Source organism: Hypomesus transpacificus, chromosome 12 (assembly GCF_021917145.1).
Source record: "Hypomesus transpacificus isolate Combined female chromosome 12, fHypTra1, whole genome shotgun sequence".
Classification (NCBI taxonomy): Eukaryota; Metazoa; Chordata; class Actinopteri; order Osmeriformes; family Osmeridae; genus Hypomesus; species Hypomesus transpacificus.
The window spans coordinates 6,654,933-6,670,177 of record NC_061071.1 but is presented as its reverse complement, the minus strand read 5'-3'; the positions used below and the strand labels follow the sequence as shown (position 1 = coordinate 6,670,177).

The following is a 15,245-nucleotide window of genomic DNA, read 5'->3' as shown; positions in this document are numbered from 1 at the left end:
GTCTGAATGTCACATGAATGCTATAAAATACAAATATTTTATGAAAGTGATAGTGAGGGAAGTATGTGACATAATTCGCTTTCTGCTTTGATACCACATACTATTCTTCTTTTAGTAGATATGAGAAAGTTTGTGGAGCCTTCAGTCAACAAACCCACGTGGCCAAACTGCAACAACATCTTTTCACATAACACTCCTCCACTGTGGTCATCTTTACAACACACACGCACATACAGACACACCTCTCTAACCACCTGTTATTTTGTTAACAGCAGGTTTTCCGAAGGCACAAAGAGTGCTATGCTGATCCGTGCTGCACCAAGCAGTGAGGACAGTGTTGCTCAACCAGCTGTGTCTGGATGGCCCGCCAACGGCTCTGAGGAGCACATGACTGATTGTTTACGGCTCTTCCAGAAGTCCCCTAGTTGTGTAACGTGCAGACACTCAACGTGAGCTGGCTTTGCTGGCGGGAGTGAGGGGTTGCGGGAGGGATTTGGGGCGAGTTTGGGGGTCAGGAAGGGCGTAGGATGTGTATGTACTGCCACAAAGACGACCACTTTTCTAGGGTTTGTTTCATAGTGTACCGTGTGGCATTGTCTCATCATGTACCATATGAATTCACAGCGCAGTTTAAAGCATTGAAATGTGTACAGGCTCGTGGCTCTCCTTCCGCATGGACCCTTGAAAGCCTCGGAATGCAACAAGCAGCGACCTGGTGCCTGCTGCTGAGGGAGGGTAGCAACACATGTAAACACGTCTGAGCTACATGGTTGTTGTGGGTTGGGAGAAAAGGCATGTTGTTATTGGCAGGAGCAGGAAAACGCCGTCCGAGAGCCTTTCCGTGTCACAAGGGGGGGGGGGGGGGGGGGTGGTTAGGTCTCCCGTCGATTTGATTTGTCGCCCTCCACAGAAAAGGAGACCGGGAGGTGTTGCTAAGTAGGCCATGTGCCATGTTTGGAGGGAAAGAGGGGGGGGCTATTTTCTCCGAAATGAGACTCACAAACAAGCGGAGGGTGGGATCATGCCACAAACGGTGTGCGGGATCAGGTGTCGTGTCCCGCCTCGCAGTATAAAAGCCACCACAGATGCCTGGCCAGGGCAGATCAGAAATAAACTCGGCTGAGAGAGACACAGCACCGTAGCTTCCAAGGAACAAACGAGAAGCACAAAAGGGACAGACCCAGATCCTGAACCCAAACACCAGAGGACCTCAGAGGATTTGAAGGAACAAATCCCCGAGCCATCGACCCCACACCCACACCATGGATATCCAGACCAGCCAAGTGGTGCGACCTCCCAGCCCCATGGAGAGCCTGGAGAGGCAGCTGAGCTGCCCCATCTGCCTGGACATGTTCACCAAGCCCGTGGTCATCCTGCCCTGCCAGCACAACCTCTGTCGCGGCTGCGCCAGCGACCTCTACGACTCCCGCAACCCCTACCACTACTCCGGGGGCATCTTCCGCTGCCCCACCTGCCGCTTCGAGGTGGTGCTGGACCGCCACGGCGTCTACGGCCTGCAGAGGAACCTGCTGGTGGAGAACATCATCGACCTCTACAAGGCCCAGCAGGAGAAGGGCGGCGAGGGCGTGGGCGGAGGCTCCCTGGAACCCCCGATGAAGGACAAGGACACCAAGGAGGCCAAGTGCAAGGAGCACGAGGACGAGAGGATCAACATCTACTGCGTCACCTGCCAGATCCCCACCTGCTCCATGTGCAAGGTGTTCGGCCAGCACAAGGACTGTGAGGTCACCACGCTGGAGAGCGTCTACCAGACCCAGAAGGCCGAGCTGCGCAACGCCGTGGACATGCTCGCGGCGGGAAACAGCTGCGTCCAGGCGGTCATGGCCCAGCTGGAAGACATGGGCAAGAGCATCCAGGAGAACGGGGAGCTGCAGAAGAGACACCTGAGCGAGAGCTTCGACCTGCTCTACGCCATCCTGGAGGAGCGCAAGGGCCAGCTGGTGGAGAAGATCAGCCAGGAGGAAGAGGAGAAGGTCCAGGTGATCAGGTCTCTGGTGGAACAGCACAAGGTGCATCTTGAGGCTAGCAACCAGCTGAAGGAGAGGGCTTCGAAGAGTTTGGAGCTGGGAGGGGCGGCGGAGTTCCTGGTGAGCGCCAAGGAGCTGATGTCTGAGGCCAAGGAGGTAGCCAGGGGAGCCCAGGTACAGAGGCCGGAGCCAGGCTACGAAAGCATGGACCACCTCGTCGTAAACACAGAGGATGTGGAGGTTCTTCTAGCCCAGATGGACTTTGGAGTCAATGATGACGATGTAGAGACAGAAGAAGACGAATAGGAGGAGGAATAATGACTTTCCCTTTCAAGACAAAGACTTTAAGTAGAAGTAGGGGAAAGTTGAAGTAAAGACTCTGATAAACTAGCAAGGAAGAAATGAAAAGATGTCTGCGGATTTCACAGAAAATGTATAATGGTGCCATTTTGAAAAGTCGTTTTTTACACATCCAAAATGCAAGCTTTTGCATTTCATTTCCTTTTCTTTTTTATACTTTTGTATTTTATGCCTATTTAACTGTACTGTACTATTTTGATATCTGTTGAGCTTGATATCACAAGACACATATTTATGTTTACACTTGAATTTCTAAATGCAAGTTTAAACTACACGTACACAAAAAAAGTTTATTTATTGAGTTTGAAATGTCTTCATTGTTTTGTCATACTTGAATTGCTGCAAAATGCACTGAATCATATCTGACACTGCTGTTACATTGTTATGTCATTGTGAGTTTCAATAAAGTGTAAAAGAAAACAATCTTTGAATCAGTCCTTCCTCACTCCTAACTTCTAAAGTCTAAGCGGATTTCTCTCGCTTCGATTGATCCTATATTTACATGGGTCATGAAACTACACTATAGCCTTACTTAGTCTTGTTGCTGGGGATATAGTGGCTATTTTTGCTGGTCAAAAGGGGAGAGGTGGTGAAGGGTCCTGGAATAGCTCAGTCGAAGAGAAGGACGAGGGAGAGTTCATGTTTCTATCCCTGACCCAGCAGCTCCACTTGACCATTCCAGCTGCTGTCTGGCATGCCTGAGAGAGCTGCGGGCCAGGGGTCAAACACTGATACCATTATCGGACTATGGCATGAATGCAAGAATAATGTGGCTTCAGCAATTTACCAGCATAGCCCAACCAACGCCTTGACCAGAGTTACAGTACGTGAGTGCGCTTGGATATTTGAGGAATCCATCACAGATGGGATGTTCCGTGATGTTACTGATTATATATTCAGTGTTTCAGTACACGTCTGTGCCATTATCTGACAGTACAGCCAAGAACCAAATGCTTCAATTTCCACAGAAATGAATTGAAGTTAGGATACGTTCACTGGCGTGTGCTGCCAATCTGTTATGGACATGATCTGGTTCCCCTCTGGCAGCAGCTGACTTCACTCCCCAGTCACATGGTCTGTGTTGAAGGAGCTGATAAACCCAAACAGGCTCTCAACCATAGAAATGACTGAGATACAAAGACACACACTCCCTATCTCTTCACACACACACACACACACACACACGCACACGCGCACACGCACACACACACACACACACACACACACACATGATATGATACAATATGATACCAGACAGACAGACCCCAGACACACAAACTAATACAGTAAATAATCTAACATATTGTATCATGACTAAAGAGTCCTCTAAAGTTGTATGCTGTCGTGTGCATTGGACTTAGCCACAGCATTCACCCCATAAACTCCATTGTTGTAAAATAGTGTTCAATAGTACCAACGCATTGAAAATGTCATTAGAAATGAAGACAGTGCTCTTGGAAGCTATTTGACAGGTACAGAGATAGGCTAGGTAGCCTAGAGTTTGACCTCGTCGGTCTCACCAGCTGTTCACTGCCAGCCAGACAGCAATGCTTATAGCTTCTCTTCTCAAGTGTTCGTGTCAGACTATCTGTGTACGACACCGCGAGTCTCACGTTACAACGCTGCAGAGGGTGTACAGTAGCAGAGGGGGTGGGGGCCAACACACTGCCTTGTTAAACGTCCGTCTGAATGCACACAATATTTAATAGTGGAGTGGCACACTGTTTTGGTAGCTATGAGCCTCTATTTTGCAACCTGGGCTCCCATGCGCCTCAGTGCTGAAGCGGGTTCATTTCCAAACGCCTGCCTGTCAGGTGAATTCGTCACAGCTACGACGATAGCTCCTCAGCCTTTTTTTCCATGTCGGCCAACAAACTGCCTCTACAGTTTACCTTCGCCTCTCCTTTCTAATTCGGGCCCCCACGACCTCGCTACTCCTGCCTAAAAAGAGAGTGAGGCTTTACTGGGCTAGAAGCATGTGCACGCAGCGACCCGCTCTTTGTCGGGGGTGTCGAGTGTTGGGAGGCCATGCGGTGTATTACTTTGACTAAATAAGATTCGGACTTCCCCTGGAGCTCACTCAAATTTTGCTGCCTCCCAGCCTCTAATTTTAGAGCTGTGAATCAGCCTGCCCTTCGCTTTGCCTTGTCATGGTGAAGGGCACCCTCCTCGGCAAGTTTCTCCCCCTCCATAAGCCAGGAATGGGGCCAAAGCTTAAGTTAGATGGAAGGGACTAACATCAGGGAAACTAAATGCTTCTGCATGGGCCTTCGTAAGCTGACCCAATTTAGTAGTATCGGATCAGGTTACTGATGTAAGTGAAGAATATCTTTACAGTAACCCACCTAATGAGTAATCAACATGCCACCCTAGCGCTACGTAGTAACTTGCTACCTTGCTATCACCTTTCTTCAGGGTTTGAGTTGGCGTAGGCTACCCGTTCTTTTCTTCGACAGCCAATGGAATGTTGTGCATTTCCAAGTACACTCATCTAATTATTTTATCAACCGCAACACTTTTACTTCCTTTGATAAATGATAATACAGGGGTGCATTTAGCCAGACCAACCCAGAGGAAACACTGGTCTGCATCAGCTTGTTTTAAACGGATTCAAGTCAGAGATTAATTATTACATGTATTAATAGAAATGTGTAGGAATTTGCCTGAGCCATGCTGGCTATCCACAAGACTCTACAGAGAGCTTGGGGAAAAAACTAGTGTTGTCACTGGAGTCTTATCCTGGGCCTGGCTCCACCACATGGAAACTCAGTAAGATATTTGGTGATCGGTATGATGGACACCTTGTTATATCAGCCCTATGACATTTTGCGAAACACAAATAGAGTGAGACTGGATTGTTGTACATTTTTGGCTTGACCAAAGCAGAAAATAGTGTTTCCACTATGGAGGTCAACGGTGAAGTGAGGCAACAGACAACAGCAACAGTGTTGCTGTTTTCAGCATATTAAATCATAGCTCAGATTTACAAGGTTGGGTACCAAACTTGATTCTGGCTGAGTTTCCGTTATCCTCTGTCAAGAATTACAGTTGTTAAAATAGCCACGCTTGGTCACAACATCATGTTTTCGCTCTAGGTCGGCTACACTTAAAGACAGCTTTCTAGTACATCAGGATTGATGCTGGATGGTGTGTGTCTTATTTAGCTCACTATACTAGGTTACAAATGGGCTGTTTTCCCTCTGACAGATACAGTGTCATCTCTGTGTTCCTAAGGGCACCCTTGTGTGCCCACCTCTCGCACTGATAGAGGCCTCTTTCATCTGTTGATTTACCTTGAGTTACGCTGATGAAAATAGCATTAGCCTATAGCTTGTTTTTACGCCTCGGGCTTGTCGCCGAGGCTGGAATACAGGTTGGAACAACAAAATATATGTTAAGGCTACTGTCAACGGGAAAGATCAGTAAAAAATAAAGTTTAAAATACAAAGATTACCCATCTCTGGTTATGACGTGTCAGTAACAGTCCTAATCTTTTGAATGGGAATCAGTTCCAAAATAAAACAAAGTGTCAAATTAAACAAACAATTTCCTTTCCCAAGTATGAAGTCATTGTGTATGATATGGTCTATACCTTGTGATGTCGCAAGTGTGTGACTGACTGTACTGAGTGCCGATTAAACTCACTTGGAGGAGGGGATAAGGGATGTTCATTCTTCTCTCCTGGAGCCATGTGATTAACTTAACCATACTTGAGTTCATTCGAGCATTTGGTGCTGCGTCTGAACAGTTTACCGGTGTCTGCAAAACGGGTAAAGCTAAGCTATTATTCATAAATCAATTTTGTGTATTATTTTGAACTGGTTTCAGAGTTACAATTTGTCAAGAAATAGGCTACCTATTTACCTTTTTAACAGTAACTCTTAGGCATTTCGTCGAGTTGATGCATGACAACAACATTCTGAGACATTGTCTCACCCAGGATCTCTGTACAAAGTAATTATGTGCCTAACAGGATACCTGTTGAATAGATTTGTTTAATGCAATGGATTCTTAGTATTGCTGTCTTGTATGCTTAAAATATCTTATTTTGGACATTGTTGACATTGTTGACTGATCATTGTTGATTAGATAACTCAAATAACTAGTATCAGAATTGCGCATCTCATTCTGAAAGAGTGACTTGATCTTGTTTTTATGTTTTTAACAATTGATTTAGTGAATGTAAGTGAACAATAGTTTTGTAATGTTGCAGTCTTCCAAATCATATGATTAAAGCAATACATGCAGCTGCTTTGTTGATTCATTGTAGGGCCACAATAGACCGAATCTTTTGATGATCATACTTTAATTTAATTTCAATTCCAAAGAAAATCATTTAAATTCAATCCACACAACTCCATAAATGTTCACAGTCCTAGCATCCAGTTTACTGTGATCGCCTTGAACACTTAGATCATTCGTCAGCAATCTGACAGGCTTTGTCGATTTCACAGGAACCATCCTCGTTGCTGAAAGAGGGGTGCTTCTGTTGCAGCCACCATGGACTGCAAACTGGACCTTTCCAGACTTACAGATGAGGAGGCTAAGCATGTGTGGGAAGTCATTCAGAGGGACTTCAACCTGAGGAAGAACGAGGAGGACCGACTGGGGTGGGTCAGCTGCCTGATAACCTTCCGATTCATGAAATGACAAGATCCGAACGTTTAGTCACAGAAGGATCTTCTTGAATATTGGAATTGTGAATCGTCTTTCAGTGATTCCATACAAACTATGATGTTGACTGTTTAAACAGAGCTGACACTAGCCAGTTTGAGAAGTGTACATTTATGTTTTTATAGTTTGCACGTCCATATTGCAATTGTTCTAACTTTATATACAATGCACATAATTGAGAACTGTGCCCAGTTGAACCCAGTTTCAACAGCTATGCATTTGCTGTGTGTTGCCCCAGCAGAGTGTGTGCGTAACTGATGATGTGTTCAGTGTGTGTGTGTGTATAAGTGTGCGTTCTGAGCTTTGCACTCAGGAATGTACGTGTCAAAGCCTGCTGTTGTGAGTCAGCTCATCACGGTGATCATGGAAGAGTCACAAGGCCGCTGCCAGTACCCAGACAACACAAGATGTTGTGAGCTCTATTCTTTCGCAGGCACAAAGACTCCTCTGTTTGAGCGCTGTCTCATCCCTATCATCCTCTCAATGTCTCCGGGAGAACACCTCCACGATAGGTTCCTTCCATCTGTCAGAGTACAGTGAGACTCGGCATACATTTACATTTAGTCATTTAACAGATGCTCCTATCCAGAGGGACTTACAGTAAGTACTGGGACATTTCCCAAGGCAAGTAGGGTGAAGTGCCTTGACCAGGGACACAACGTCATTGGCACTGCCGGGTATCGAACCAGCAACCTTCAGATTACTAGCCCAATTCCCTAACCGCTTAGCCACCTGACTCCCATACAAATGTTTCTTTCAAGGTTTCCTTCTGTTAATGAGCTTGCATATAAGAGTTTTGTTTTTGTGGAATGCACCGTACTGTTCAGATACCTGGTGATAAAATGTTACTCTGTACAACTCTATAATTATCTCAATAGTATATCTGAGATCCGCCTAGTTTGCTGTATCCAGGACCCGATAAACCAAAAATAAACACAATGAAACGACACCAAGAACGGTCCAACCCGAGCTTTCTTTTCAGAGTCCCCTGAATTCTCTCCTCTTCTCCCCCCCCTGTGTTGGCAGCGAGCTGAAGACTAAGATCGAGAAGGAGGACACCAAGCTGGAGCTGCTGGGGTCGGAGACCCCTCTGGCGGTCTCTCACTGCATTCGCTGCCTGCAGCCCTTCAAGTTCCTGGTGAACAGCAAGCGGGAATGTCTGGACTGCAAGCTCTCCATCTGCAAGGCCTGCAGCCGCTACAACAAGAAGGAGATGGGATGGGTGTGCGACCCCTGTCGGATGACCAGGTAACCCCCCCCCAAGGACAGTGTCACACGACCGAAGGCTTCAAGCTTTCTTTTCTGAGGGACGTCACGAATGGTTACGCGAAGCAGCCCATTTTAAGTGCATGCATTGCTTAGAACATGACCGTACGGCATAACAGTATGGCTAGGGTCCGTGCTAAAAGCTGGTACCTTCTCTAATGCAGGGTCCTGAAAATCGGCAGTGCCGGGTGGTACCATGACAACGTACGCAACCGCTTCAAGAGATTCGGCAGTGCCAAAGTGATGAAGTCCCTCTACAAGCGTCTGAACGGAGAGGGTCCGTTTGACAGCTGAGCTCTGAGACTTGATATGATGGTTGCTTTTTCACTTGGTCTGTAACAGTCGGTGTCATCGTTTCAGATCAGAAGTTTAAATCATATCTGTGTGCTTGCATGATTATATATTCAGTCTTTTTTTCTGAATGGGAGAAACAGTCCCATTTTCACAACACTCTTAGGCCTACTCCAAAATCCTGGGAGTTGTAGTCTATCATCGGGTTATCAGAGTCCCCACATGTTCTGCATATTGCTTGCTATGTGTACGTGTTTATGTTTGTTAGTGTGGACTGAATTGTGAGTCCCCAAGAGGATAGCCATACAAAGTTGCGTGTGTGTGTGTGGACCTGAGGCATGCCTAAACAATGATGCCATATGCTGGAGTCACATTTAGAACTGCCTGTGTCTGTAACGAAATGCAGCTGGTTCACTCTATGATTTGTTGTTCAGCTATGCTTGCCTGAAGACTTGGACAAAACATTCAAAACTGTGTCTGGTTACATGATGGAACACCATAGCGGCTCAGCTCACAATAGCATCATGGGGTTTGGAGGTCAACGGGCCAATTTTGTAAGGATGTACAATGTCAGATTGTATTCCACGGTTGAGTGAATTCGAGTTTAGTGCCTTGTTGTGTTATTAGAAGTCTGGAGAGTGAACCTTCAGAAGACTAGATTGTGTCAATTATATATTTCAGTGCATGGATGTTTGCTTGTCCTCCTAAGAACATTGTTGTTTTCATAGGAACTCGTGATGATGATACACAGAGCATGCCGGATGTTCGCCGTGAGTAGAGTAAACCACACATTCTTCTCTTACGCATTACACAATGTTTATATTTAGACTCATTGACAGCAACCCCAAAAAGTCACAGTCATAGTATCGTAATGCCGTTTCTTGGGGCTACACCAGTATTATGATCCATGAACAATTCTGAGCATGTAGCTTTAGTTGTATATGTAATATGAGAGAGTGGAACGTTCCGGACACTTGATGAAGCAGTGGAATTTTGCCTTTTAGACGCATACAATGGCCACGAGGAAGAGCATGCGGAGGCCGAAGCGCAGCGCTACAAGATGGTAGGAACGACTGAAGGAAAACAGATCCTTCTGGTTCTCTGTGACATGTCATGCTAACACGGAGGCAGAGCGATCCAACGAGTCATCAACAAGCTTTGCAGCAGGCTCCTCAAACAAACAATGATTTTGTGACAAACAATGTTCTTTCCCCCCAAACATGGATCCTTCCCTAGCTTGTTCATGAGGCAGCATTGCCTTGAGCTTGCATTGCCATAGCTAAACATTGTGAGGGCACTGAAACAAAGAATGTCTCAGTCTCTCTCTCTTTCTCTCTCTCTCTCTCTCTCTCTCTCTCTCTCTCTCTCTCTCTCTCTCTCTCTCTCTCTCTGTCTCTCTGTCTCTCTCTCTCTCTCTGTCTCTCTCTCTCTCTTTTGTTCCTTCACTCCCTCTTTCCATCTCTCCTCATTCTTTTGCAGATGCGCAAGAACAAGCGGCTGCTCTCTGTCCACCCCCTGGATTTCGACGTGGAGGAGTATGTACCCTACTCCCACTCCCGTCGACAGTCCTTCCAGGTGACACAATATCCTCCACTCAGTCACACGCCAATGTTAAGTTAACGAGTAGGACGACGACTCAAGTGGCCTGATAGGTCCTGAGAGGAAATATGTGTTAGAGGTGTCTATATTGCGGTGGTAATGAGGTTCAATCGGCGGTCCAGCTCATCCAGGAAGAGCGAGGCGAGTACAGGAACGATGTGGAGTACCACAACGACATGCACCACCACCGCATGAACCGCAGGAAGAGCCTGGACAAGTACATGCGGCATGGTGAGGAACTGACCACACGCACAAACATGACCACACACACAAACACATACACCCTGAGGCCTATACTGAATCAGTATAGCACCACACCACCTACTTACCTACACTTTGCTTCCGCACTTTAACAGAGTACACACTGTTCACGGTTCCTAATGTGACGACGTTAGCGTGTGAAGCCACCCTTAGAATCCGAAACTCTGACAGGACCGCCACTGGTCATGCTTTTACATTTCTTTCCCTAAACTGACCTTTATCAAAATGACCGTAGCCGAAGCATTGCTCTGCAGATGAAGGTCCATTTGCAGACCCCAGGATGGTGCGTGCTCGCTCCCTGTCCAAGATCGGCTCGTCCATGGCTCGCCAGCAGTACGTGGACACGTCAGAGGAGGAGGAGCTCCAACGCTACCCCGTGTACCAGCCCCCGCCCCGCCGCCGACCCAGCAGAGCCTCCTCCCAGGAGAACCTGGGGGGACCACCGCCGGTGTGTGTGTTTGTGTTTGTCTGGGGGTGGGGGGGTTTCAGTGTTTGTGTGTGGGAAGGGTTGAATGGGGTGTGTGTGCGTTTGTGTGGGGGAAGGGTTGGGTGGGGTGTGTGTGCGTTTGTGTGTAGGGGTGTTCTTGTGTTTGTTTGGGGTTAGGGTGGGTGGGGTGTGTTTGTGTGGGAGCTGGCTATGCCTCAGCACTAATGCAGTGAAACAGTGTTATAAACAATTAATAATAATAAACATTTGTTTGCCCTATCAAGTGCCTTCAATTTTAGAGTGATGTCATGAATTAGGTGATTAGGAGATAGATGTTATCTGTGTTTGCAACAAAGACGTGTGCTAGTTTGGACTAGTTCTATATCATGGCCACGTTGCCAATGAAAGCTTTCTGACAGCATTAACTGTGTTATCTTTGATCATGTAGATAAATGAGTTGAACAAGCGCATGTCCGCCATCGAGAGCCTCCTTAACCGACTAGAGGAGAAGATGACCGTACCCCCTGATGAGGTAAGAAACTAATTAATCCACTACGAAGTAGCCAAGAAAAAGACGGTTTATCCTTGACATGACCCTCGCGCAGACAACTGTAGCTTATCGCTATAGTATTGTTTCGTTAACCTTTGTCGATGCCTATTTTGACTATTTCTTTAGGGGTCGAGTCCGTGAAACAACTCATGTGGCTTGGAGATGGAACAGTATTTTCCCCACAGGCTTGCCAATTGCCCTTAACAGACACTTGGGGGCAATGACCTCTCTCCTGTCCCCCCCCCCCCCCCCCCCCCCCCTGCCCCCCCCTGCCCCCCCCCTGCCCCCCCCCCCCCCCCCCCGTGCTCTGTATCTCCTCCCAGACGACACCTCAGACCACCGCTCAGCTGGAGGAGGAGAAACTGAGGCGGAAGCTGAGCGAATTGGCGGGCAACGTCAGCGACAAGGGGCTCTCCTCCGACGAGGACACGAGGAAGAAGTTCTCCCTGGCCAAGGGGACCCCTGCGAGGGGTGGCCCCTCGGCCCCCCGTCCACAGGACCCCGTCCTGAGCTCCTCCAGTGACGAGATGCCCACCGAGGCTCAGAAGGTGGGCCCTTCAGACGGTCTCCCCCTCGCCAACGGAGAAGTCGGTGGGCCGACCGCTTGGCGGGGGGAAGGCTGTCGTTTGCTTGGAGACCCTAGTCCATGTTTCGGGTCGTCATTGACTGCTCTAAGGTCATGGTTGCTAGGGAAGGGGGTTGCTAGGGCAGGGGTGTCCACTCTTTCTGTGGAGATCCTCACCTGGTGGTTGTAGCTCCAACCTCAGGTCAAACTAACAAGATTCAGCTAAATCAACTGTAGTTATTGGAGGATTGGTGCTATATTTGGGTTGGAAAGATAGATGACAGATGGTAGCTCTCCAGGAACAGTTTTAGGCAGTCGTGATGTTGGCCGTAATGTCCTTTGTTCATGTTTGTGGTCTTGTTGGTAGTTTCTGCTGTTGTTGGTGTCTACAGGAATGACAAAAATAACACTTCAATGAAGATGTAAATGAGTTACATTTGGATGAACTCTTATCTACAAGAAGGCCCAAAAGTGAATGTTTTTTAAACAGTCAAATTGCAGCGAAAGCTCAATCGTTCGATTTCAATGTTGAATGTATTTCAGTACACACAAAGCGCAAGGATCATTTTAGCTTAGCTTTGAGTTTAGTCTTAAGTTTAGTTGTTTAAACTGACTGTATGACTGCATGCCTTCCTGGCTAAATCTCCCTTTAAAAATAAATCAGTCTGCTTCTAATGTGAGAAGTTAGTCGTAGCGTAGTTGCTAATTCCTGTCCCTTTACATGGCTTTCAGAGATCCACCGCGGCGGCCCTCTGTGACATCACCACAGAGGTTCTAAGAACCATTAATGCCACTGAAAGTGCAATGACCGAATACGGTCCATCAAAGCCTATTGACAGATCCCTTTTAATTGGGACTGATGTAAAGCAAGCAGATGAGGCTTACAGGGAACTTGAGGAAAATGTAAGCTTAAAACTCGCACCCCCCCCCCATCTCCCCCCTAAGCTATCATGTCCAAATAGCTGTTTGTCTAAGTGTAGGTCTGTGGAGCTATGCCCGTGCACTTTCCTTCTAAAAGCATGCGAGTTACTGCTGTCTTAAAGGGACATTCCACTCCAAATTTCAAGCCCTGGGAAATTGAATTCCTCGACACACTGAGAGTGCCACTCACATTTGAACATCTTGAAGATGTTCAAATGTGAGTGGCACTCTCAGTGTGTCGAGGAATTCAATTCCAGACATTAGACATTAGAGTCTAATGTCTCTTTAATGCAGACATGACCTGCTTCGTTTCCCAGCTGTCTCGTCTGAAGTCTATGACTTTGGTGCTGAGCTGAGTTGGTGCATTGTCCAGTGGTCCCTCTCTTCCCCAGGTGTACATGACCGCCGGGAAGTCGTTTGACCTGGAGAAGAAGCTGAGGCTACTGGAACACAGCGCTACCAACCGCTTCGGGGGGGCCACGGACTCAGAGCTGTCTGAGCTGGAGGACGTGCTGGCCATCACGGCTGCCAGAGTTCAGAGCACAGAGAGCGAGGTGGGTTAGCTCCGCCCCCTAGATCCTGTACCGGTTCTGTAAACAGACATTACTTACTGATGCAGCCGCTCAAGTAACAGTGGGAGACTTGGTTCTGTACGAACTCTCTTTCATCATCCTTCTCTTGTGTCTTTTCGTTCCGAACTCTGACCTATCACTTTTGGATGCTTGTTTTAGGTGTCTGACATTGAGAATAAGATTGCTGCCCTCAGTGCCACAGGAGGGGATAAGGCTAAGAAAAAGGTGAGGGCCATTCACATACTCCTCGATTTTTGTTTCCGTTTGAAAAGCATTCCTGTTGAGATTCACGCGTGCGTTCATGTCGTGCATTGTGTGGTGTTTCCTGAACACTTCTCACCCTGCAGGTCACAGGCAGTCAGCAGAGGAAAAGATACACCCAGGACTTTCCCACAAGTAAGGGTTCGAAATGCACAACCTTCATGCCCCGTTCTACAGTCAATAATACTGCATGCTATCCTGTGCATGCTACTGCGCGTCACCTCCTTCTTGCATCGTCATTCATTAGCTTCTCATCTGTGGAACAGAAAGGTTATGTTTGGCTCTCATCCCGTACATGAAACGTAACGTTTTGATTATGAAACTGGTTGCAAAAAACCTTCCTCTGATCTTCTCTTCCCCAGAAACCAGCAATGGCTCAGGGTTTCTCCGGAAATAAACAAACGTGTAAAGGACTGTCGGCATCTGTCCCTTGACACTATGTGATTCAACAAAGCAAATAAGCTCCCATCCCTTAACTTTGATTCTTCACATATTTGCCAACTTTGATAGGTGTACATACAAGTAATTACTCCCCTGGGTTGCTGCCCTGAATAACACATCTCTTCCCAAGCTTGTGTGTACAGCTTATTGTGCTCAAGGCCCTAGGATCAAAGTGCTCGAAAAAAATATTTAGTGTATTAAAGATTGGTGTATTTATCGGCTAGTTGCTTGGCAAATGTTACTTGTATCTCTGGAATTATACTGTTAATCCCAAATCACCTGTAAAGATAATGCACTGTTGGTTGTGCCACCAATGATTGTGTATATCACAATCCAAATGGCTCTTGTTGAAGGATAATGTTTATCTCCATCTATATATATTGATCTACATAGATATAAATTATGTTTATGCTCATTTGAAAGTTTATACTATAGCAAATTTTATTGCAAAAAGCTACAAGGAGTTTATGTACTGCTAGGCTATTATACGTGCTTGTATCCCATAAATTATAGAACATTACGTTTTGTATGTGTTTTTATTTGAAACCCTGTTATTTCAACTATATGGGGTGTGTTTATTCTTGACCGGCACAGTATTGGTTATACTTCAGCTAGTTTACATTAAAGCAATATCATTTACCATACTGTATACAACTAAACAGACCTGCTGCCATCTAGTGCCATTTCAGTTCACTTAGCTAAACGTTGCTGTCGACAGATACATTTGCATGATCATTTTGCTACCATGTGAGTTTGATAGTAGGTCAGATTGGATGGTAGAAATGATGCTTTCAATTGCATCCAATTGAAATAAATAATAAAAAGCATGTCTCCCCTTTAGCAGCATGTCAGGTTGAACACAAGATGGAGTAAGAGCACAACAAAACACGTTGGGTGAGAGGCTCTACTTATTTTGGCTTCATCCTCTTTCACCATGACACTCAGGTGTTGACGATAAGCAGTATAAATAGCATACAAAAAGACATAGGTCTCTTTGGTTGATAATGGTCTTGATGATGGTTAAATATGATTAACTCACTCCCATCCCATCAATTTTGAATAATTATCA

The 15,245-nt window shown here is 46.5% G+C and overlaps 2 protein-coding genes across 3 annotated transcripts; both read left to right on the top strand.

Moving 5' to 3' along the window:
- The first annotated feature begins 1,102 nt into the window (after positions 1-1,102).
- Positions 1,103-2,768, top strand: trim63a (tripartite motif containing 63a). The gene has a single exon (XM_047030614.1). It carries the CDS (start codon positions 1,263-1,265, stop codon positions 2,292-2,294), a length of 1,032 nt encoding a protein of 343 aa, XP_046886570.1. The 5' UTR covers positions 1,103-1,262; the 3' UTR covers positions 2,295-2,768.
- Positions 2,769-6,036: 3,268 nt separating this feature from the next.
- Positions 6,037-14,686, top strand: mlpha (melanophilin a). 2 transcript variants are annotated; one of them, XM_047030556.1, is made up of 16 exons: positions 6,037-6,118; positions 6,803-6,958; positions 8,049-8,270; positions 8,453-8,565; positions 9,308-9,349; positions 9,584-9,642; positions 10,059-10,154; positions 10,301-10,409; positions 10,694-10,887; positions 11,315-11,398; positions 11,740-11,964; positions 12,714-12,884; positions 13,295-13,456; positions 13,634-13,699; positions 13,822-13,870; positions 14,098-14,686. In XM_047030556.1, exons 2-16 carry the CDS (start codon positions 6,849-6,851, stop codon positions 14,130-14,132), a joined length of 1,737 nt encoding a protein of 578 aa, XP_046886512.1. In that variant the 5' UTR covers positions 6,037-6,118; positions 6,803-6,848; the 3' UTR covers positions 14,133-14,686. The 2 variants fall into 2 exon arrangements, with proteins under 2 accessions (XP_046886512.1, XP_046886513.1); XM_047030557.1 differs by lacking the exon at positions 12,714-12,884.
- The last annotated feature ends 559 nt before the right edge of the window (positions 14,687-15,245 follow it).